The 25,692-nt window shown below is 40.7% G+C and overlaps 1 protein-coding gene across 4 annotated transcripts in view; it reads right to left on the bottom strand.

Annotated features, from left to right (window-relative positions):
• LOC114066867 (metabotropic glutamate receptor 3) overlaps positions 1-25,692 on the bottom strand; it is a 104,503-nt gene that overhangs the window by 8,307 nt on the left and 70,504 nt on the right. For all 4 annotated transcript variants that reach the window (XM_027901905.1, XM_027901909.1, XM_027901908.1 and 1 more), the window contains 2 exons: positions 22,834-23,689; positions 2,024-3,090 (listed from right to left, as the gene is read on the bottom strand). In XM_027901905.1, the coding sequence (XP_027757706.1) occupies positions 2,024-3,090; positions 22,834-23,689 (1,923 nt within the window). The remainder of the gene's footprint in view (positions 1-2,023; positions 3,091-22,833; positions 23,690-25,692) is intronic.

Here is a 25,692-nt window from a genome sequence, read left to right as displayed (position 1 = left end):
TCAAAGGATTGAGATCAATGTCTCAAAGTCCAGACAGAGGTGGGTCACTAGTTGTTGCAGGGGTTGATATTAGCACCAGTGCAGCTTAAGACCTCCATTAACAGTCTGGATGCAAACAGCAGGTGTATTTGCTGCAATCTCAACATAGCTATAACATGCTGTCAAGTACCTGTCATATAGGGTTCATAGAGGAACATTTCTGCTTCAGTATTGGTATGAATGTATCCTATGTTGAATTACTTTTTTTTTTTGTTCTTCACATACTGTGGTGAGTTCAATAACAAATCTCTGGATAAATTCTCAGGAACTCTCCTTTTTTTTTTTTTTTTTTTTAGAAGGGTGAGTCCTAACTGATGTTTGTGCTTAATCATAAAATCTCAAGCCAGCCAGCATTAATTATTTTATTGCTGCTAATATGTTTCTAAGGTTTTGATTGGGGATGCTACCGGAATTCAGCTACACTGAGATGGCACAAGTTGATTCATAGTCAACATGTGACTCTGCATGGGAATTAAATATGGGTTTCTCAAAGCAACCCCAGCAGTGCAGACTTGTCGTGAAAGTATAAAAAAGGTGTTAAAAGCATTTTCTGCTGGTTTTGTAGGACTTGAGTTGGCTAATTTGGAATCTTGAATTTAAATTAAATGCCTACAAGTGGTTTTGAAAACCCCACTCAGGACATAAGGCTGTAAAATTCTGCTTGAACAATCAAGTCATGCTCCTCTTGACCATTACTGTCTGTGCTGTCCACTCATGTGACTGTCTGCACTGATATTTCTCTTCTTCTGTGTCTGTCTTCCTGATTGCTTTGGGTGTCCAGAGCTGTTCCCTAGTGCCTTCCTTAAACTTTTCTGTCATTAGTTTCAATCCATTACTCGCTATTCTAACTTCTCCTGAGACTGAATAATCCCTTCCTCTCTTTTTGTTGCCTGGAAATTATTTATAGTCTGTGATCACGTCTCCCTGGGTTTACTCTTGTCTAGACTAAATATATTTAGCTCTTTTACTGTCACTCTGCGTGTCTTACTGCGTCATTTGTTAGCTATCCGTGTTTTCTCGAGGTTTTCAGAATCTTTCCTAAGCTGAGAAAAGTAATACCAAATACATTGTTCCAGGGTGGTCACACCAAAATTAAGTTAAATGACATTATTAGCTCCAGTTTTATATGCTATTTCATGTACACACTAATAGCAGTAATACCCACCTAAGCTAATCTACCTTTCTTCCAGGTAGAATGTTGAACTACTTTTTTGAAAATTGCTGTAAGAGCCAACTCCCTCACTCATTTCTCACATCATAATAACTGTGAGATTTCCAGTGGAGAAGATCTGAATTTTTTTCTCAGACAATTTCCTTCCTTTCAAAAATACGATTTTATTGAACTTGAAGCTTTGCAACACTATGTGACAATTTAAACAGTTTAATATTTTTAGAGTTTGTTGGTGTAGGCTGACCAATATTTTATGCTCAGTGACTTTGTGTTTTACAACGTGCAGAAAGAATAAAAAGTTCTATCTATTCTTCTTAAAGAATAACATTTGTTGGATTTTTTTTTACCAACCCTGTTTAATAGGAAATTTTGAAATTCTATCCTTTTATTTTTTACTTGGAAGAAAATACCACATTTCAATAGCAGAAGGAGACTGGGTAGCTCAGATTTTATTTTAAGGCCCATTTCTGCCAAATAGCTCATTATGACTCATTCTAGCTCATGATCTACTAGGTTTTTCTGTTAAGACTATGATGTCAGATACTCATGAACCTGTATGAATACTTAATCTATACTCTGTCTCTATCACGATCAGACTGATAGTACTAATCCTTTCCAGCTCTAACTGTACATGTTCTTTTTGAAGTGAGACCATCTTTCTCAGAAGTAAGCCAAAATCTGCTAACACTGAAAGAGAACTTGTTTGCAAGGGATCCAGGGGACAAAAGAACTGAAAGAACCTTTTAGTGAATGCTGACAAGGTCCTCTAAAGTGACTCATATGATTTATGGAAACAGATATCCAAAGACTTACTCTGTAGTCACTGGATGTCACATAAAATATAGGGAGAAAGGCCAGCCAAATGATGCACGTTGTGTACATTGTGAAACCGATAAACTTGGCTTCGTTGAAGTTCTCTGGACATTTCCTTGTTTTGAAGGCATATACAGTGCATAAGACTACGAGGATTACATCATATGTTAAGGAGATTAACATACTGGAATCCTTGACGTTGCATTTCAGTATGACAGTCTCTCTCTTCTCGGGAACAGTGTAGCGCCTGGTGCCTGGGGCCTCCAGGATAAGCCACACAGACACCACCACAACCTGGACCAAAATGAGACTCAGGCAGATGAAGACCTGAGAACTGGGGCTGATGAACTTGGGCCTTTGAGCACCGTTCTTTACACCATCGAATATTCTGGCTATGCAGTTCGTTTTTGTCAGAAGGGCAGAGTAGCAGACAGCAAAGGAACTTCCCAATCCCAAGCGACGGAGGGTGCAGATGGCTGGAGAAGGCTTGGCTATGAAGAAGAAAGTCATGCTGTAAGACAGGAAGACCCCAAAGAGCAAAATGTAGCACAGTTCACGGCCAGAGGCTTTGACCAGGGGAGTGTTGTTGTGCTTGATGAACACCCCAATAACCATGAAAGTACAAATAAAGCCTAGGCATGCAATGGTAACAGGACCTATTGCCCAAGCATCTTCCCACTTGATGTAGTCTTCTGGTAGGTCGTAACAGCCAGTCAGGTCAGCTGTGGGCCATTTTCCAGGCCCGCAGTCTGCACAAGTGAATTCATCAGCCAGGTACTCGTAGGTTTCACAGGGAATGCAAATCCAGCAGCAGACATCTCCTGGTTGCATATTCTTCATCTCGTTAGGAGCGCAGGGGTCGCTGCACTGGGAGACAGGGACAGCGCTCCTGGACCACTGGATAGAGTCTACCTCAAGCGACAAAGTTTCTGCCCACTGGCCAACTTTCACATAGGAGTATTTGTCTCCAGTGTACTGGAAATTGAACACGTTGTATCGTCCTATCCCATCTCCATAGGCGTCAAATTTGACCATACTGTCTGGATCATTGGGAGGGTTGAAGGGAGCTGTGGGGAAAAAACAAACAAACAAGAACAGAGAATGTTATTATCAAAGCTGCATCTTACTTTTTTCCAACCCTTTAGCAAGCACAAGCACCTGACAGCTCATAGAACCCAACTGTCAACAGGTAAGTCAAGAGGTCTGTATTTGCCTCAGTTTTGAACCTGGAGGAAGAAAAGAGCTCAGATAGTACAACTCTATTTCACTGTGCTGTATGAGATATATTTGTAAGTGTAAGATGACCAATGTCCTTACTGGTTTTTGTCTTGCATACAAATCAATTCTCCAGTTACTTCCCCCAGTAAGCACTGCTGTTACCGGTCACATTTTCTCTTGAATGAAAGAGGTCTGCTTCTAAATTGAGACTCAACATTGTTTGGTGAAATTTGGCTGCTGTGACAGAAGAAAATTCAAATGGTCAGATCAATAAATGCTGTTTTGAGGCCAACACTTTGGAACACAGTTGAATAGAGGATTCATTTTCAGGATGATGGAGAAGTAACTGTGAAGTCCTCAACAATTTCTTACTATGTCTTTTCACTTCTCCCTGTGTAGTAGGAAGTTTAGAATCCCTTCTATTTTGTTTCAATTTTACCAGTTTCTGATATTTCTTGTCTGGTCTGAGATTCCCAGCACATGCTGCTTTGGTCCTGTATCTTGTTTGGGGAATAGATGAAAAAACCACAAACTGTATCTGTGACCTTCTGTGAAATCAATATTGTAACACTTCCAACTGCTAAGCTCTGGAGAGTTTTGTTTTTACTCCATCTGAGGCTTTGGCAAGGAATGAAGAAATATTAAAAATGTAGGAGGAAATTGCATTTACCATGTGATTTATTGTCCATTTGCTGTAGCATCAAAGGTGAAAGACTTTACAGGCAGGAAGTGAAAGGGGGTTTTTTGCCACTGATGAGCAATAAAGGTGATTTTATTCCCCAGTGTTTTTGGTTGCAGAAGTAGTTCCACTGTCATTGCTGGAATAAATCTCTTTCCCTACCTCTGTGCCCATGCTGTGCTTGAGCATGAGCAATATCGTATAAGGATGTAATATCTTCCTCCACTTCAATTTCCAGATACTTTGGATTTCTTGGGGTAGATTTATTTAGCTTCTTTAAAGCACTGAGGCCAAATTCTTTCACCTTTATTACCGCAGAGTGTTACCTTATTTTGCAATACACTGGCTAAGGTCAGTAAAAGGGACACTGGATTTTGGCACAGAAGCCCCAGCTGGAGCGTTGAAATGTAACCTGCACCCTTCAGGTGCTGTACTTGGAGTGCATTTCTTTCCCAACTTTCTGCTTATTGTAGAGCAAGACCGGAATAGCATTTAAGTCACCTATACTCTCTTCTGGGTTTGAGTCAAGACTGCTTGTTCTTATCCCTGCTCACTCCTGCACCTTATCACCTCACCTGTGTCAGCTCCAGTGGTGGACAGCCTTGGTTTGCAGGATTACAGAATCACAGAATTACAGAATGATTTAGGAAGGAAGGAACAACTGGTGGGGTCATCTGGTCCAACTCCCCTGCTCAAGCAGGGTCATCCTAGAGCACATGGCACAGGACTGAGTCCAGACAGTTCTTGACTATCTCCAGTGAGGGAAATACCACAGTCTCTCTGGGCAACATGCTCTGGTGCACTGTCACCTGCACATAAATGAAATTCTTCTTCATGTTCAGGTGTTCCAGTTTCTGCCCACTGCCTCTCATTTCATTGCCTGGCACCACTGAGAAGTGGCTGGCTCCCTTCGGATACTGATATAAATTTATGAGGTCCCCTCTTAGTTGTTTCTTCTAAAGGCTGAACAGGCCCAACTCCCTCAGCCTTTCCACATAAGACAGATGATGCAGTTCTCTTGTCATCTTTGTAGTCCTCTACTGGACTTGCCCCAGGTGCTCCATGTCTTTCTTGTATGGTACAGAGTAGGACTGGGTAGCCCAGGAACTTGTAAGAGGTTTATTTTATCTTTTTCTATACTGTTGGCATCTAGTTGTACCACTCTGCAGTCCAACAAGACCTCTGAGTGCACAAAATTTAAAAGCAGCATAATGCTCTTCCAAATGGCCAGTCCTCCTGGAAATTACATGCTGTAAATTAAACAGGTATTCAAAATATAGGTCAACAAGAAGAATATTAAGCAGCCTCCCTTCTCTTCCTCCTCCTCCTCACGCACAGGCATGCGAGCTCTCTCATCCAGGAGCAGCATTAAAACAAAATCATAATGCAGCACTTAACAGCTCTTCAATAATGTGTTGTCATTGCCAGTGTCTTATTTCATTATTCATGACACTCATATAGATTGTAGAAGCTGTTAACACAGCAGCCCAGCTTTAAGAGCCAATTTATTCACTTCAGTGTTATCCAGGCCAGCTCCTGAGATGGGCTGAGAGCCTGTGACTGCTACTGGCACCAGTGGAGCTTCAGGCAAGCAAGACAAACTGCAAACTGGTTGTTTGGCATCAAAACCTGAAGGGCACAAACACCCCAGTGTAAGTTACCTTACGGCCTGAAATACCAGCACTTTTCAGGAAAGAATTCCCTCTGTGTAATATGTTTAACAACTTCTTAGTTCTGATAGAATATTTATCATTGAAACAGAGCAAAGTATTTTCCTTAGACTTTACAGGTAGGTACAGAAGGCAGAGCAGGTAATCTCACATAGAGTTAGCTTGAAGCTCAAGAATAGTTGCCTTCCACGAGGCTGTTCTCATGCTACAAGTATAAACAAAAGATTTTTGTAGGACAATATATTTTAAGTTGACCAAAGCTTGTAGCTTGAAATATTCATTTTTAGTGGCTGCTGATACAGGAAAATAAATCACCCTCTTTCAGATGGAAAGGATGAAATCATTAATCCAAACAGTGATGTATTTAATTATAGTATAGTAAGCCAAAGCCTACAAATGAGCCCACTGGGTGGCAGCAATTAATATATCCACTGATTACATACAAAATCACTAAGGCATTTTAATGTATCATTTATCAACATAGTCTAGATCCTGTAGGATCACTTTCAAAAAGTAATGTTTTCAGAAAATATGGTGTAATATTCAGCATAAAAATAAGATGCTTACAGGCAAGAATGTAATAGCACAAAAAAAGCAGGACTTTATTTTTAGTGTTAAAAAATGATAATTTTTGCAAATTGCTTTTCCCAGAGATGATGTCAGTCTATATCATAAGTCAGTCTGCAAATTTTCTCCAGTTACATTTCAGTTTTGAGAGGAAACCTATTACCTTCACAGCAGGTATTTCTGGCAGGTCTTTTTTAGAGTTGTAGCTAAGGTGTTTTGGATTCTTCCCTTGGGATAGGAGGGACTAGAGTCTCTGATCTATCCACCTGTTGGCTAAGCAGCTATCTCAGTGACAATACAAACTTTGTCTCCTTTGAGCAGTGTCTTTCAATCTTGATCTTCCCTTGCACTTCATGAAATGAATTATCCCTGTGCAAAGCAGTTATCTGAGAAAAATTTTGGAAAATAAGTTATCAAGGAAAAGAAAGGATAATTAAAAGTGACTTAAAGATAAACCAGTGATGCTTCGTGCTCCAGCTTGCAGCAGTTCAGCAATGAAGATGCCACAGCAGTGATGTTTATGTGCTCAGAAGTGCAGAAGACAGAAACTTATGGAGACACCTCTGTCAACTGACTGGAGAAATCCTACTGGAGGAGAGGATGCCAGTGTGCAAGTGGAGGACAAACTCCTTCAGCTTCAGATAGACAGAAATCACTACAGATTTATGGCTGTCTCAGTGGCAGATACGGGTAAGAACATAAAATAACATCATAGCTTTTATGTAGTGAATGATATAATTTGTTTCCATCTTCCTACAGTGGCATCAATGTTTTCAGAAGTCAGGTAACTTGTAAATATGTGCTCATATGCTGTTGGAAGCAGGTGAGTTGCTTTCATTTAGAAATCTTTATTATTTTTGATGTGAGTGATGTACAGCTCTTGGTGACACGAAAAATTTCAGAAAGAAAGTTCTGAAGGGGGAGATTTATTTTTTTCGAGGGCAAACCCATGATTTGAAGAGGTGGTATCAGAAGTATTTTTAAAATGCTTCTAAATGCTCAGTTGGGTGAAAAATACTCCAGGAGTTTTTAACCAGGAATGAGTAGATGAGGAAAACAAAGCAGTTTAAAACCTAATTAGGCACTGGGAAACTTTTAAGAGACCAAGCAGCCTAGGAAAAGATGAGTTTCATTTTAAGCGGCTTGGAATCAGACTGGGTTTTGTTTATCATCATCTTTGGGCCAGAAAAGATATTTTGCATAGAGTCTTGAATGCATCTGTCACAGAGCTGAATGTATAGATGTTGTCTTATAGAAAACATCCGCAGTAACACTTCCTGATAGGGATGATGACAGATAAGCCTACATCTGAGAACATCTTTCATTTCCATAAAACACATATCTGTTCTTTGCTTGCTAAGTGTATTCTTTCAAAACAAGGTACAGATCACTACCTAGGAGGCAATTCATTAATAGCAAGGCTTGCTGAAAGCACTGCAGTTTTTCAGCTTGGCAGTTTGCAAACCTAGGAGGTTTCATGGGGTTCAGAAAGAGATGTAAAAAGAACTATTTTGTGCACCACAGGTACCTTCTTCCACATCTTGTTGGCCCCAAAGACTAGCAGACCAATAGACTATAAGGAGATCAATATTAAATGGAAATGTCAGTGTAGGGGGAGCAGGCTGGAGTTTCTGAAAAATTGAGTAAAACCTCCTTAGTCTCACTAGATGGTGCTGCAAAAACCCTGAACTTCTGATTTAAGACTGAAAAACAAGACATTTGTTTATGTAACAGAAAAATATAGTTATTTTTTTAATCCCCCCTACTCCTTCCTGTTACATATCCTGGGTAAAGCCTTTTTAAAACACTGTAAGGAAGAACCTTGGTAATAATATTACAGGATATGGTGTGTTTGTCCAACAGGCTCATCTGTGTGTATGATGCCTTATCTTGAAAAGCATCAGAAAATATCCTGAGAATGCACATATCTTTTAATTCTCTTTTATTTTTAGCTAGATACGGCTTGTTGAGTCGAAGTGACTTATTTCTGCTTGGCTGAACACTGACCTGATGCACTCACTCCTGTTTCTATCTCAGCATAATGCAGCTGGTTTCATACCTGATTGGCAGAAGGCACGTTGAAATGTGGCAATTTAAAAGTTAGCACAGGGAAAGTTCAGAGTGAAGTGTCACTGGTTTGCACCTCTCCACAATTAATGAATAATGAATGGGCTTAACATATCAGATTCCACAGAGACAAGCAGTCACTTTTAACCTCTTGATGTGTTTGGGTCACATGCAGCACTGCTTTCTTCTCATTCAAGAAGTGAACGAGACCGATTAGTCTTCTACAAATGTAGTTTTTCCTATCTATGTCTACAGATTTTCCATTCAGGTCCATGGTTTCTCTCTTAGGTTAGACGCTCGCTGAAGGGAATTTTAACACCTCTCACAGACACCCCCTCAAGAGTTTGCAGTGGTCAGAGACAGAAATGTTTCCCCGGGCCTAGTTGCAGAGATCTATCACATATCACAGATATTTGCAGGTAGGTTAGTTATCCCAAGCTTCCATCCTACAAAAGAGAATGAGTACTTCTAGGGTTCACCTTAGAGAGGTATTTAGCCCAGCTAAACTGTACCTGCTCTTTTTCTGCTGACCATAATGATTGTGAGTAGCTAAAATACATCCACAATATATGAATCTGCAGTCAGGTGAGATGAATATCAGCAATATCTGGAATGGAAAGACAGCTGGAGCACCAAGTGATAGCAGCTTGTGCAAGCTCTCTGCAGTGCACGTGTGAATGGGTGTCTCGTGCAAGCTGTCCACACAGGCTGCTGTGGAGGCTGTTGGAGAGCATGCCTGGGAACATTGGCAAAACAGACTAAGAAGGGTCTGAAAGATTAGAAGAATTCGTTCAGCTTGTCACTATCCTCAGCCTGGCTGAGCACAGAACTCCTCAGCTACCTTTCCTGTGAAATGCTTGCCTCAAACATCGTGTTTTACATTTTCAGGTAGATGTTGTCCTCTTGCTCGTGTGGCCCTTAAGCGTATGTGTGGTCTTTAGAACTCAGGAACAATTAACTAGATGCTGAGTTACAAACCTTCACCAAGGAAGTTACAAAATTGCCTTTTTTTTTTTTTTTTTTTTTAATTTGAAGAATTTAAGAAAGACTTCCTTCCTTCTTAAAGCATTTGGATTTTGAGACATGGAAGGTAAAAAAGCAGGTAAGAATTCTGCACTCATTACATTTCTCCTTAAAAATACAAAACATCTCCTCTGAAATTATGAATATTTCTTGGAGTTTTTTTGCAAAGGTCGCACCAGTGCAACTTTAAAATGAAACAAACACTCATGGAACAGTGTTTTTTAATGTCTGCTTGGTTGATAATTGATATGAATGATTTGTGAGATTCCAACACAGTAATGCCTTTCAACTGATACTGTTCTTTTAATTTAAGACTATCCACTTAAAGAAATGGCTGGCACAAGAGGCAAAATGCATGTAATGTAATTCATACCAGCAATCAACTTGCAATTACAAAGGAAATTAAACCATGACTTCAAACTGCCTAACTCCTCCCTCAGGCCAACTAGTTAGTTATTTTGTAAACAGAAGCAAAGGGAACTCAGTCCCATTATGAAGAATTATGGCCACTGTTAGAGTTACAACACATGCTCAGGAGCTGGAACTGTAAGTTCTGGGCTGCCCTTTAGTAGCTCCCGAAATGTTTTGGTCTGAGTCAAAAAAAGGGTTGGCTGGTGACTTATCTGTCAGTTACTGAACATTGACATTACTGTCAGAGCTTGAGATTTTGGCTGAGACTTTCTGCCAGTTCAGAGTTTCCTGTCTCCAATTTGAACTTCTGTTGAAGGATGTTCCCATTTAACCTCAAAACTGGGAACTGGTGCCATACCTTACCCTTCTCTCCCCAGAACATCTGAGGTACAGCTGAAAGAGAATGAAAATGTGTTTTGATTTTGCTAAAATTCACTTTTGGATTAAACGAGGGACTTGGTTACATCACAGGAACACGACTCTTTCTCTTTTTGGAGGCACCATTCCATGATGTGCTAATTCCACCCCCAGACTGCATATCTAGCTGTCTAAGGAAGTGTTAAATACCTAATAATATGTTTTGTCCTTCTTTGTCAGCCTGAAGGAAATACGAATAGATTCAGTTATTAAGATATTAAAGGGACATGGTTAAAACATTCTCTTCTCTGTGGGGACTTGAGGATTAGAGAGGTGTTTTCAGACACAGCTCTGAATAATTTAGTTAGATAGTTTGCCCTTAGAGATCAGAACCAAATGAACCATGAAATAGACCCTCTGGCTGTTATTTCCTAATTGATGGGATATGAAGACACTCCCAAATCAGGTGGACTGATATGGACTTAATGAATTATACTGCAATATTACTATTTAGCAGTAGTAATATTGTAGCTGTTACATTCCAAGATCCAAGAAATTTCAAGTGCATGAGAAAGGTAGTATTTCTTGTTAGACTAGTCTATAGATGGGAGAAGTGCACAAGCCTTCAGGCACAAGATCACTCCATTAGGTTATCAGAAACACTTCTCAATAAATTTGACCTTCATTTATTTTGAAGGAACAGCTCTGCTCAGAGTTTAGGATATCTGGTTTTTATCTCCTCCTGGAAACAAAATTTCACTTTGCAAAGAGCCTCATTGCTATCCATCTGCAGAGTAATTGCTGAAAAGCTTTTTGTTCCCTTCTTTAAAAGTATGTAGTTTAGAAACACAAGGGATGATCAAGATGAAAGACAAGATATGACAAAGGGATGTTATGCCAAAAACTTCTGGTTTTTCCAGATATGTGGGCAGCCTAATAAAAGTATTGCCTCTTCCTACATATCTTATGACTCTATGCTATTATTTTTGTTAAGGAGTTACTGAAAACTTTCAGCAATCACCCTACAAATTGCTAATAATGAGGTAATTTGCAAAATGAAATTGTATTTGCAGTAGGAAAATAAAACCATAAGTAGTGAATTCTAAAGAGAACATCTATTTGAAATAACTGAAGCTCAAATTTAGTGAACATTTTGCAGAAAAAAAAAAAAAAGGAGCTGTAAAATGCCTCAGAGCTGGAACAAAGAAACACTGCTATGGTGAAACACTGGAACCTTTATGCTCAGACATGCTCAGCTCAGTTACAGCATTTGACACATCTGACATAATGTTAGTGGAGGACGAAGAGCACTTGGAGTTCAGCTGGAAATATAAGCGTTTCACACATCTCATGGTGTAAGATTCTGGAGTGGATCTGTTTTCTCTCTGAATATAATATGTGAATGAAAAAAAATGGCCTACATTTCTTTAGCCTAAACCTAATTAGTAGCAATATTGGGAGTGCAGTTTTCTCACAGAGCATCTATAATCAAGTGGAGAGAAATAGACACTGCCAACGGTGGGCTCTGGCTAACATGAGCTGCCATCAGGACAGTGGGTAGCTTCCTCCATTGATAGTTCTACAGTTATTATATTACAAAGTGTATCAAAAAACACATGAAAGCTGGCTGGCTTGAATTTTGGCCACTAAAGAAGAAACCAAACTAATGCTTTCAGTAAGGCTCACTACACACATGAAACGTGCTCATCTTCCTTTGTAGAGGTTTGAGTCTGGATTTTATTTTTACTCATTTCCTTATAGTAAGGCGGTGGCTGAAAATGCACATCTACTGAAATTCCAAGTTAAGTCAGTATTCAGTACAGTTTATCTCATGTCTGGCCAAACCTCGAGTCAGCCAGTCAAGAGGTGAAAATGGGCTTCTCAAAACAATGAATTTCAGTAAAAAGATAGTGAGAGAAGGGATAAGAACTCTTGGCTTTTAAGGTTATTCATGCATATTACACACCAGCTGCAAAGGTAGGACGTCACCTCTCCCATTATCATCAGTGTTCACTGGCATGCCTTATGCTACAACATGCAAGATGGGTGTTCTATTAATACTTGCAAATTCTTCTACTCTCAGGAATAAAAGATAAAGCTGAAAGCACAGAATCATTTCTGCTAATGTTTTGCTCCACTGAATCAGTTCAGCAACAGCAACCACTGGACCTCAGGGAAAAATGTAAAAAGAAAATGTTGATTTATTTTTCTGTTTTATGGTGGAAGCAGAGACACATTGATAGGCTTCGACTGATAAAGTGTTTCAGAGATCTAGAAAGGACATCAACAGCACTGCCACAAACCTCCCTCTGACCTGAGATAATTTCTTCTCCAAAGAATCTTTAAAGATGGGGGTTTTATTCTTTCATTTACTGGAGCATTAACTAGCCATTAGCTATTTATTCAAGTAGATACACAAATACAGTTGAGGAAGTTTAACAAACTTTTTCAGCACATTTCCATCAGTTCCCAATAGCAGCTTCATACAGTGTTTTATCAGTCACTGTCTGGTGGACACTTGTCCTGGCACAGCAGGCCAATCTTTGACATAAAACTGATCACTTGGAGCAGTGATCAGCTTCTCCTTTTATGAGGACAATAGAGATATGTCCTGCAAAAATTCTATTTTTTTAGCAACCATAGGCAAAATTTATTTATAGGTGCACCTGTATAATTATTTATGTCAAGGGAAGGAACCATAATAACACAACCTTTGGATGTTACAGGCAACAAGGACATTGCTGCTTAGCATAGAAGGGTCCAGCAACCCTGCTCCATACACTCCTGCATATGATCAAGCATGTCCTAGTGTTTTGGAGCAAATTTAAGACCTATTGTAAAAGATAAAAAGTGACAAAGAAACTGTTCCACAGGAAGAGAGCAAGAGAGTTCTTTAGCAGAAGCACAGGAAGATGCTTGAGGCTCCAGAGGTTTACACAGCCAGCTACTGATCACTACAGAAATTTAATCTTGGGAAGGAGGGAGGATTATTTTAAGGGCATAATCAATATAAAGAAAAGCATGTATGCAGCATATGCAAAACATCCTGCGTATGGTGAAAAGACAAAAGTGATAACAAGAAGGTACAATGCCAGTAATGGCCTCTGCAAGTAAAAGAACAAAAGGAAGATTGAGAGAAGAATCACTCTGGGGCTGTTCCCTGGTTGTGGATGCTGGAACTCATCAGTGCTGCTACCTCAGCGCCAAGAGGTTCTCCCTTCCCTTTGGTGTGGAAAGATTGCTGCTTTTGGATTTGCTGTTCACTTTTTACAGATGCAAACTCAACAATCATACATCAAGTTACTATCTTTTATTATAGAATTGGGTTCAATAACTTTAAAAAACAGTGAGTGAGTGCTGTTGTGAATGTGTCTGTGTGTGGGTGCAGCCCTGTGTGCGTCTTTCAATCCAAATTTCCTGTAAAACAGCGTGGCTGATACTGGGTCACAGAGTCAAAGTTATATCAGATATAGCCCTTAGGAATCACATTCCACCCTGGAAATCCATATTCTCTTAGCTACACAGTCACATGGGACTTCTGTGGCACATATATGCTGTGTGAGGACTTTATTCAGGGCTGTGCTTCCCTCAGCTTTCTCACACACATTTTCCCTGTTTCCTTTTGCATCCCAGCAGTGAGCAGGTGAGTTGTCCGTGGCTGGAGCAAGAGGTGAGGAACCAAATCAAAGGATTGCTCCTGTGGCTGAGCCATGCTACACTAGGATTTTGTGAACGTTTCAGTTAGAAGTCTCTCTGCTTCTGATATCCCTGTGCATGAACATGTGTGTTCCCTGTGCCTTGAAGAATTTTAGTATTCTTTGTCTTCACTTGTTATATCCTCAGATGAATATACTTTCATTGCAGGAAGAAGGAAATAAGAGTAAATGACTCACCCAGATAACAGGAATGAAATATATTTTTCTATTATATTCTATATTTGCTAACAAAATAACCATAAATGGTGCAGTGATGCCAAAGTAGACATTCTATGAGATGCTTTTAGAGGTGTTTAGTAACATGGCTCTGACAGATGAGGAAATGAAAGAAAGTCAAACACATTTGTCTGCCAGGTCCATCCAGTTTATAGTTGATGGGAATTGTGTAGAGGGTCAGTTTGTGGCGAATATACATAAGCAAAAGGAGTTTCTGCTCTGTGAAAATATAGACCTGATTGCTTTTTGAAAAATAGAAAAAATTTTGGGAAAAAACATTTTAGTTTAAAAGTTTAAACAATGGCTGTTTGGCGTTTGGGTTGAGTTTCTTTCTGCCTTTTAAATAGAGACTTGTATCATTGAGGTTTTTTTTCTGCACTGTGAATCAGAAACGGGCAAGACAAGCTTGAAGGGAATAGTTCAGGCTTCCCAGAAAGCTGAAACAGATTCACATGCTCATCTGGGCTGCAATTTAACAAGTACAGTACAACAGTCATCTTGGGACAGGTTTGTCTGGAGACATGCTACATGCAAGTGATGGAGGATTCAGACCATGATCCATGTCGAGATTGCAACACCAGACTGGGCTGAGCATCACTGTCATGCTAATGCAGCTATACTGGTCTGGTTCCTCTTCCTGTTTAGTCAGTGTTAGCCTGGGAGTATCTTTGCACTGTTCTCTACTGGGCAAACAAAATGTGTTTTCCAGGGATGTAGTGATATTTAGTTTATTTTAGGAGAAAAGATGTTTTTCTACAGATTATGCTTTCACTTCTGCCTTTGTAGGATAATTATTATCTGCCAACAAAGATAGAGGTTTCGTGAAAAATAATGTAACATTTGATTATCTTTGGGTTTAGACATCTAGGTTTGTGACTTTCTGTAGTTTTCTTCATCACCTTTTGGAAAGACCAATTTTTTTTGGACTTATTGGAAGTCCAGGACACAGCTGGACTAATCAAAAGAGTAAAATGGAATCTCCTTCTCATGTCCTAGCCCTAATCCTCATTAACACTTTTTTGGTCATGTTCTAAGCACAACTTCTGCCTTTGTCAGCCCCTAACATATATCTCAGTGTCCAAGTGAAACTAACTGATATTAATTACGAAAGTGCTAAACTGCTCTTCTGTAGCAGGTAGTACAGAAGAATCTTGTCCTCCCTTGGGCTTTTTGGAGAAAAATTATATGCTAAAATGTAAGGGATAGAAATCCTGACCCAAATTCTTCTCTCACATGATAACTTGTCCTTCCAGGCCACAAGCAGACCTGACATCACTTACGCGTGAGTGTGTCTCACAGGAAAATCTGCATGAAGAATAAGAATATAATCCCATGGTTTCCCCCTATCACAAATCCCAGTAGGACTGGAAAAGGGAGTGTGCATATTTGGGGGATGAAAAGGTTGTATGAGACTTCCTGCTCCTTTGAGGACTTGGAATGTGCAGACCCTTGGTATTTGGGATTCACATGACATTTTCCATCAAAACAAAAGATAAAATAATAACAATAACTATTATAAAACAAGCAGCAGGCAAACACAGAAGTCTGTGATTTAGAGAAATTAGGTTACCAAGCCTTCTGTCTCTCAAATATGTGATCTGAAAGAAAATCATTGCTCAGTTTGTCAGTCATGTGTTTCTCCATAAACACAGGGTGTCTAATCTCATCCTCATTCACACATTTTCATAGATGCTGTGATATCTAGAGATTTATGGATGCCTAAAGGCCACATTATTAATATGAGATAAGCAGCTGACTATAATTTACATACAAGGCACAGACTATTTAATTTTATGTTCAGTATTTGATAGCTCAGACGAAGCAGTGGGTTGTGTAAATATTCAAGTAGAGGAAACTGAGATGGACAGCTATTTGCAATTTTAGGAATGTCAAAGCACCTTCACCTAAATATGCCATCATAACAAGTTTGGGGCCGTTGCTGGCCTGTGGTTTCTGCAGGCTTTCCAGGAATGACACCCAGCTGGGTAAAGGCTGAAGGCAACATACTTTCAGAGACTTCCTGAGGACTATGAAGAAAAGCTGTCGCTGCTCTGTGTCCTGCTAATGCTGCATTTCCCATCTTTCTATCCATGGGAACTCAGTGCCCAGGTCAGGCAGAGAGCAGTGACAGCAGGCAGAGGTGGCAGTGGTGGCAGTGGTGGCTGCAGGCAAAAGTACCTTGCTCCTGAGCTAGATGGCGAGCAATGGCCCAGCACACCTTGGCCTCAGCTGCTGGAGCTTATCTCAAGGGGTAAAAACACAATTCAGCCTCTGCCCTGCTCACTCAGGCTAATTACTGTGAATTAGTGCCAAATGAAAGCATAGAAAGGTAGAATTTTATGATGGTTGCTGGCTAGACAGCAGACACCACTAACAGGTAGGTCACTGACCTGCTATCATAACAAGAGATGTTTTAATGAAAATTTTATTTGGAAGTTGTGCCCTAGGGATGACGATGCCTGTGTCCTGCTGCCAGCCCAGGTATCCAGTTTACATGGGTCAGTGTGTGACACACAACACATCTGGAGTGCAGATCAGTTTTTTGCCATCATGATACCTCAAAACTAAACTAGAGGATGAAAAGATTCTTTAGTATTTGAATCTATAGTATACATCGTTAAATATACATAGAAATGCATATATATATATAAATTACAGAAATATATTATTATATAAACATATGAAATGCTTCAGGAAGGACTAAGCAGAGATTAGCTTATTTACCCTTGGAGGGGTAAATTTGCCCAACAGAAAGGAACTGCTTATCCCCATAAGGTCTGCGAAGAGACAGCTGAAGAAAGAAGAAAGTAGATGGGGCCACCAGGAATACCAGGCCATCAAAATCTCTCTAGAGCTCTGTGTGTGTATACACCAACGTAACTCTAATATAGAGAGAAATATGGGAAAATACTGTGCAAGTTCAACTCTTCCTCTGCTTTGAAACAGCAAATCTCAAGTGTGCTTTCAGAGACTGTCCCTTAGTTGCTTGCAAAGTTTTAAATTCTATGACACATCTGTGGTCCCAAGAAAAGGCAGAAATTTTTTCTATAAATCCTAGACATCTTTTTCATGTGTATTTTTAATTAGTATCTAGGGGAATTCACTCTACATTTTCCTTGATTTTATTAGCTACAAATCCATCATGAATTACACTTTCACTACTTTTATGATTAACAGGGTGTTTAGATGCCTTCTGCACATGAAACTTTTACCTTCATCTGAAAGCTGTGTTTTGTTTTCATTTACAAATAAGCATCACAAGGAAGATCAGGAGGACCTCACTGCTGACTGAGTGCTTAAGGCAAGGGGGATCTGACCTGATGAGAAGGAACTCCTTGGGTGCGATGACAGAGTAGTAGGGCCCTCTGCTGCAGAACCTGGGCTTTGAGCTCTGTCTTTAGCCTGCACATCTACTGACAGGCACTCCCTGCTGTAAACTCATACCTGGCCTTTTACGTTTCTGCATCTGCAATCTGCCTGTGACAGCAAATGCAGAGTTTTTGGTCTGCGCTCCATGCAGCCTGGCCAGGCATTGAGTTTTGAAGTGGACTTTTGACAGGAAGTATTTATGGCTAAATCCCAGAGCAGGCACCAATGCTTCTGTGCTCAGAAGTGAGGTGACATCTGCTTGTTGCAGACCATGACTTTTAAGCTCTTTCTTACTTGGATGGCACAGTCACGATGGAAATGGTCTGTGAAATTATGTTCCCACAACAGAAGTCACCAGTGTTCAAGAATAAATGAGAAGGTGAATTTGTGTTTCTGCTTCATATTATTTGAGTGTTGACAGGGGGCACAGTGAGGAGGAAAAAAAGAAAGGAAATAAATCACACAGAAATGTAGGACCAGGGAGGAATAAAAGTTTTGTCATAAAGTCCAATGGATGAAAGGGAACAAATCAGATCTGACTTACAATCCTTTTCTCATTTGGAATAGCCATTTGGGTTAGCTACAGGAGAGGATTTTGCCCAGTATAAGCTAGGTTTGATGACACAGGCTTGGCTGGAGAAGAGATGGACTTCTGAACACAATACAGAAAGGGACAGGACTGTGACTCTTGTACCTCTGGACAAAGAAAGGGGTAGGAAAAGAACTGAGCACTATAAATACATGCGTTGCCTAAAATTTTTGTTGACCTGTTTCCCAAGGCTACTACTTTAGTTAAATTCCTCCAACCATTAGCTGTGGAGATTCGGAAAGCTGCATAAGACAGGTGGACATGCATACATCCCAAAATCCAACCTCTCTCTGCCCATACACTCCCACAATAGATTCAAGGCAGAGTTAGCCCTGTGATGCCATCAGCCCTGCTTACTGCAGAGCAAAAAGCCGGAGCCCAACCCCACACCCTTGGGTGACAAGGCTGTCATGCTGCACAGCCAGCTCAGCAACCCTGGCCCTGATGGAGCTAATGCTGGTCCTCGAATGTCATCGCTGCCCTTCATCACCTCCAGTCCAATGTTCTAGAGAGGCAGCTACACCAGGGAGCAACACGTGGGGAACAGCTGTGCAGTAGCCAGCCACTTATTTTGTCCCAAATGGTGGACACCCCTTTCTCCCTGGCTATGCTAGCACTCACTATCCTGGCACAAGACAAACACTGTGAGGTTTGCAGTAGAGCTGTGGGCAGTGATAACACTGCTTTTCTCTGTCCTCCTGGTGGCTTAAATGAGTTAAAATAGTTAGCAAAGCTGGTTGTTGCACTGTCCCCTGCACCCTTGTGAGGAAGAATGTCTTCTGGATACGTGAAGCTCTGACTTATGTTGAGGTTCACCCCTGGATTCGTAGCCCCCCATAGTCCCCCCTGTATGCTGCCCTTCACCAAGCAATGGCTGGGTGTGGTGAGGAGTTGAGTTTGTGCTCTTTCCCATGGAGCCCTTTACTTTTTTCCAGCACTTTGTTGTTCTGGTAATACAAGTTAACAGCCTCTTGAACCAGCCTCTCTTTATCAGCAGAAAAGCATCATAACTCAGAACATCAAGTGCTGCACTTGTGCCCTCAGGAGGGAATGCACAGGATGGGAAGATCAAGAAGATGAACCAGCCTATATCTCTTTGAAAGGCCAAACAAGCACTGAGATAGAGTGCATTTATCTAGGGGATTTGGATTCTCACATCCTTCTGCTAGAAGCTGGAATCAGGCACAGGTGTTTCTTTTTTTTTCCTTCCTGAAAAGATTCAGGATATCACGACATTTGTCATATATGTCTTACTGACTTGCAAGAAAATTATGTGCTTGGTGTTTCTCACAGACAATAAGGAATGAAATCTCACGCTGCCTTAATGCCACACTTCAGTTCTGTGGAGTTATTTCAATTTAATGAAAAAGGAGAAATAAGTAGGACCCCAGAGATATTAATGGAATACCTGTCACACAGCATGTCAGCAGCAGTGGCAGCATAAGGGTGCACAAATCCCAACCAGTCCTCTACTCCAACCCTGCTGTTAGCTGGTCCCTGAATATTCCTCTGCAAATCATATTATTGCTGAATTTGAGAGCCTCACTTCAGGCTTTCAGCTAAATGGTAAGTGAAAATAAATCTTAGTTGCTCTATGCTCCATTTGTAGTCAGTAGGTGAGAGGTGTAGGGGCAAATCATACCTCACATGGGCTGGAGCACACTCTGTAAGTACCGATCCTCTCCATTAACTGTAATCAAAGACCAACCAAAACTAATTTGAGTGTGAAGGGTAAATGTCTAAAATCGCACAGTCCCACACCAGTCATATAAATGCACCTGATCATTTACTCAGACTGGTGTGTTTGAAATGCACCATCAGATGTTCCTGGAAAATGGGAGAATACATTCAGAGCCATTTGCCAGATTTCTTTCATGGAAAGCTGCAGGTTTATGCATGCAGGGCTCATCTATATGTACCTCTGCCTTTCAGCAGAGGAGGCATTGCTTAAATAGCTGTTTGTGTGTCTGCAGATCTGCTTATCACTGTTCTGTTTCTTGCCTGCTTCCTTGAGGTGGGCGTGAACCTCTATGCGGGCTAAGGAAGAGAGAAACTCCACAACCTGGCTTGGTTGCAGTGTACCTGATGGACTGGTAGCTTCCAGACCATCCTCTCTCCACACTGGGAAAACATTCTCAGATTTGGAGGTGGAAATATGAGAATATCACTGATCAAATATCCCATGCAGCAAAGTCCTGATTTTCCATTAGCAACATACCCAAACACTTTCTTCAGCCAGAAAAGAGTCAAGGATAATTCTTGGTCCCATAGAAATCAACAAGACCTATATGTATGAAAATTTCACATATGTATGAAAATTTCACACCTTTCTGAAAGGAAGAAGTCATGGGAGATTTGCTGATTAACTGCTATGTGAAAATCACTCACCTTAAAAAATAACTCATATTAAAACAGGAATTCGCATTATAATGGAAGAACTGATAACAAAGAAATGAGATGAGAAAATTATGTTGTAATCTGGTAAAAATATATATGGAACAAAGCCACTGGAAAAGAACTTGACAGGTTTCTTAATGTTTTAAATTGGAAATGAAAGCTCTTCAGAGTTTCAAAGATTTCCAAGTTGATTTTAAAACTAATTTTGTTCATAAAAAGAGCCTTCTGTTTTCAAAATTGCACAATTACAAGCTTCAATTTTTTTCCAGCTTTAACAGCTTCAACTTCCAAATCATAAAAGTATAAAAGATATTTCAGTCAAAATAATTTTTTTTTTTTCTGGCTGTAGCTAAATAAATATTTTCCTGGAGTTTTGGTTGAAGAAAGATGGGGTTGACTTTGGATCTAGATGTTGAGTGGGAATATGCTTGGGTGCTTGAAAAATGTATTCATGTTAGAAAAATGATTAAGAATACTGTACTGGAACCAAGATTACTTGGTGCTAAACCTAGAGTCTATTAACAGTGTATGCATTTAAGCCCATAAAAATACCCTTGGTGTCAGAAAAAGTTTTAAAATAATTTAAGATATTAAAGTGCCTATGCATTTGGGTAGGTCATTACTGTCTTGGCAAAGACAGAAGCACACTGCACACCTTTGCCTTCCCTTATCAGTATGCCAGGAACCAGCTTCCATGAAATGCTATTCTCCTAAAACCAAATGATTTCAACAATTTGGAGACATTCAAGTATCTCTGAGGATAACTGAGAAAATAGTTTCCATGTTTTAAAAGCTGTGAGGAGGGGAAGGAGAAAGGACAATTCTTAATTTCTTGAGGTCTAAAACCAAAGAGGTAGTTTCATTCTGACTTGGGCTGCTTGTGACAATAATAAACAAATCAAATGCAGTGACAGAACGACACATGCCATGTGTACATTGTCTAGGTGTCTGCATACGTCATGGTATGTGACTGTCTTCACTGATCCAGCAATTTTTTAGCAGACCAATGGCATGATGCACATAAGCATCGTGTTGCACAGGCAAGACATGTGGCTTCAGCTGCACTGCATGCAGCACCCAGATGAGGGTTTGAAGTATCTCACTTTGCAGCTGCTCTCACATAACTTTTCCTTTGTGATTGAATCTTTATTACCAGAGCATGTCCAAGGTCGTGCATCCTGCTGAATCCCTTCCTGACAGGTAAAATGCAGCAACGGACCAGTCCCATCTGTCCCTTCCTGATTTCTGTGGTAAAGAAATCCAGGCACATGGGTTGCAGGAATTCCTAATGTGTTTCAAACTTGTCAGCTACTCAGGTATCAGGATCCTGGGAGGCCAGGCATCCTAAGGAACTCTGCAGCATGTGCTGGGAGGTAGATAAGCAAGTACCCAAGAAAGTGGAGTACTTGGCCACACTAGCCATATCCCACTGGGAGTGAGAAAAACACAAGGGATGTGGTTAGTAGTATCTAGAGATGGTCTGAAGTAAATGCTGAGAAGACCTCTAAAGAGGGGAAAAGTTCAAGCTCCAATATGACAGTTTCACACAGTTTCCAGTGCTGTTAGCATTTTACAATTACTGAGGATCTCCTGGGACTGAGTATGCTGAATCCTACACATATTTATCCTTCTATTCCTCTTGGAGTTAGTTCTCACACAAAGCACAGCATGATGTTTCCTTGCTATCAACTCATTCAGCCGAGAATATCAGTTTAATAATACATAGAAATGCAAGTTCAACCTAGATGCTTCAGAAGAAAGAATGTAACAGCAAAAAACCAGGATGGTCTACAGTTTACTTGTTACCTCTGTAGATCTATTTAGCCTTGCTATGGTGTAATATTGCTATGGTGTAATATTAATCACAAAGCTAAGACCAACCATATGTGATGGTAGAAACACAGAGATATCACACGAAGTGTGGCGAGTCCCCATGAAATTTGCTCATATCATTCCCAGATTGTCCACCCTCTCTCCACTTCTCCTGCACATGTTTAACATAGCTCTTTTATAATTTGTCATTAAACCTGTAGTTCTGTAACGCAGGAAATGGCACTATTGCAAGGACCTTGGCCATTGGCCATGGTCCAGTTATTATGTAAATTCATAGGAAAATAAGGAAGAAAAGGCCAAGTCTTGGCATGGGAATAGCAGGCAGCTGCCTAGCGTAGCAGGTGGTGAAATGACCATCAGCTTCCAGACATGTCCAGACTGCCTGTGAATTAAATGAATGTTGGTGTGTGGAATTTTTAGAAGATGGAGGGTAACATTGCCAAGACCAGCTGCTGCCACCTTCACCTCTTCCTTCTGCTGGAAGCAGGAGGAGCATCAAGCTGGTTTTTTTGGGGTTCTCCTCAAACTCCTGATCCTTCTTTCTGCCTTCCGGTGACAGAGTTGTCTTTGCCTGGGTACCACCCTGGTCTGAACTGTGATAAAAGTTCTATCAGGAATTCAGCTAGTTATTACTGTGACTGATGAGCATTTCATTAATTGCAGTGATATTTTTTATATATGAAAAGAGAAGTTATTACCTGTAAAGTTTACTTTTAGGAGATAATCTTTGTACAGCTTCCTGCCATCCAGATGCTTCATGGCATCACAGAGCTTGGTGGTGTTTGGACAGAGAGTCCTCTGCATTTTATGCAAGGCATGGGCCATTGCATACACAGCATTCACAACAAACATGATCTTGGATTCTTGCTCGTAGTTGGAACTGTTGATGGTGAAGTGCTTTTCACAAGCCTTTTTGTGTGGTTTTCGGTTCTGCAGATTGCACTGGAATTTTTGCTCCCAAAAGTCCTTGAACCAGGGGTTGCGCCTGTTATTGTAAGGGCTGAGACTTTGGAAGTACCTGTCAAACTCTTTAACTGGATGGGAAGCAAGCTCCAAGGTTATTGCCCCAGAAGCGATGCGCTCGTTGCCTTTCACGATACTCTCCTGGGCTCCCCATCCGTCGCTGGCGATCCAGGTGAAGGAAACGTTGAAGCGGTTGGCAGCTGCAATGAGCTCCCGAGAGTCATCCCCTCTCATGAAGAGCACCACCACCCTGGCGTTGGGTTTCTGAAGCAGCTCCCTGATCACGCCATCATAAGACTTCCTGATGTTGGACCGCCCCACCTTCTCGGAGGTGGCGATGCAGATGTTGCGCAGGCGAGCTTCCTGCTCGAAGGCTTCAATCCCTGTCTCCCCATAGTCGCCCTCTGAAGCAACTGTGGAGACGTAAGTCCAGTTGAAGTATCGCAAGATCTCAGCCATGGCTTTCGCCTGGTAGAAGTCCGGAGGCACAGTCCGTGCGAAATAGTCGTAGCGGGATTTGTCGCTCAGCTTGGCGCTGGTGGAGGCGTAGCTTATCTGGGGGATCTGGAAGAGTCTGAGCAAATTTGCCACCTGGAGAGAGAGTGAAAAAACACAGATTGTTAAAGAGGGGTGTTTATAAAATTGGACAGAAATATCCGGGGAAAGGCATTAACAGTGTTTTTTTAATAAGATGTGTTCTGACAGTCACAGATTGAGGGTGTTGATAGAGGATGTTGATAAACTCCAGTGAGAGCAGTGCACTGTGCATAAGCACAAAAGCTGTTCTGCTGCCCAGTTAATTCCCTGGGTTCTACTGGAACTAGAATGGACATTTACTTTTGTGAAAATGAGTCTGTTTAAATCAATAGAGAATTAGACACAAAATGGACAATACACTTCAGTCTCAGTCTGTGTTCCTCACTTAGGTCTAGGGATTTGCATGCCTTTGCTGTTCATAGTGGGATTCATCTTCTCCAAGATTCATTGTATTTGATAACCAAATACACTAATAAGACATAAATTTCTCATTAGTGCAAATATCACAGATGTACCAGTGGTTTGGAGAACTTTCTGATCCCACTTATTACAGCTCTCCTAGCTTTTACTGATTTAAACTTTTTTCTGAGATTTTCTGACTGCAGACCTCCTGAGATGGCATATTTGTTGAATGTTAGTACTCTTCAAGTACTGCACAATGCCATGATGACCTAATGTTTTTCATAAATGATAAAAACTTTTATTAATCTCTATTTGCCCATCTTGTGTGATTTATGTGGTCCAAAGTCCTTTTTTTTTTATACATTGCTATGTCCAGTGATTATATATTCCCAAATCTACTCTCTTGTTCTCACAAAAGTGTGTGTCCTGATCATATCTGGAAAGAAATCAAGAAAGGCTATGGCATTTTTTCCTATGATAGCTTCTTAAATGACAAAGGGGAGATTTTGGAGTTCTCCTCTTGGTCACTAAAAATTGTGTCCAGTAAATTAAATTTAAAGCTAAGAGTACAGCCTGACAAAACCATTCGAAAAGCAGTAGTGTACTTGAGAATCCTAGGGAAAATTATTAAAAATTGCCCAATCATTTTCTCCAGATGTTTCTCTGACCACAGACTATGTCTGTGAGAATTCAAAGGCAAAGGACTGTTTTGAAAAACATGTTGTGGAACAGGCAAATTTTGAGGGCTCAGACGTCAGTAGCAAATTAGACAGTCTGGTAAAAACAACTCCAAAAATCAGAAGAATTTTATTTCTTTTCAGCAACTGTAATACTTGGGATTTTATAGATTTAGATTCTGTCTTTTCTGTAATGCAGACACTGGACTAGTGTCCTGTTGTGGCTCAGTCTCACCCTGTAAGCTGGTGTAATCTCATCTGGGCCAGACTCTGCTGCCAACCACACGTGTACAGTGACTTTCACAATCCCTGGGCCACATGGAACTGAGGACTTCAGGAGATCCTTGCCCTCCTGTCCTTCTGGAACACCAGGGATGTGGTCCCCACCAGGTGGGATGTCCTGGCCTCTCAGCTGTGTATGTGGAGCTGAAGCTTGCCCTTTACAAAATAAACTGCTAAGAGTGGTTTATTTTAGTTTAAACCAAATTAAAACCTTCTCCACACTTCTGGAAAGGGAGCTTTAGCTAATGCTCTGTGGTTTTGCAAGTGGATAAAGCATGGGAAGTGCTGTGGCTGAACAAGTTACTGCCCCTCAGAAAGCTGACAGTGTGTCCTTAACCTCCCTGCTAGATGGTAACACACATTAAACTGCCTTATACTGGAAGTGTGGGATTTAATTTCCATCGTGGTGATGTAAATGAACAGCTTTAAAGCAACAGGATGGGCAGAGAGGCTTGTTTTGTCACCAAGGTACAATGGATGCTTTGAGAATTGTTGAGTCTGTGTGGCTTTTGATCTTGACTATATGTTGACACATCCACATGATTTGGTTCACATGTCCTCTCTCAACAAGAGCACTCTGATTTAGTGACAAGAATGTCCTCTGTGTAGCTATTATGGAACATTTCTCTCAGAACCGTGTGGGCTGGAACTGCTATTCTTGTCTCAGTTTATTCTAGCAGAAATTATTTTATTTTA

This window comes from Empidonax traillii, unplaced genomic scaffold (assembly GCF_003031625.1).
Source record: "Empidonax traillii isolate 1590-97213 ecotype Southwest subspecies unplaced genomic scaffold, ASM303162v1 scaffold820:size437808, whole genome shotgun sequence".
NCBI classification, from domain to species: domain Eukaryota; kingdom Metazoa; phylum Chordata; class Aves; order Passeriformes; family Tyrannidae; genus Empidonax; species Empidonax traillii.
This window is presented reverse-complemented; position numbering and strand designations above follow the sequence as displayed.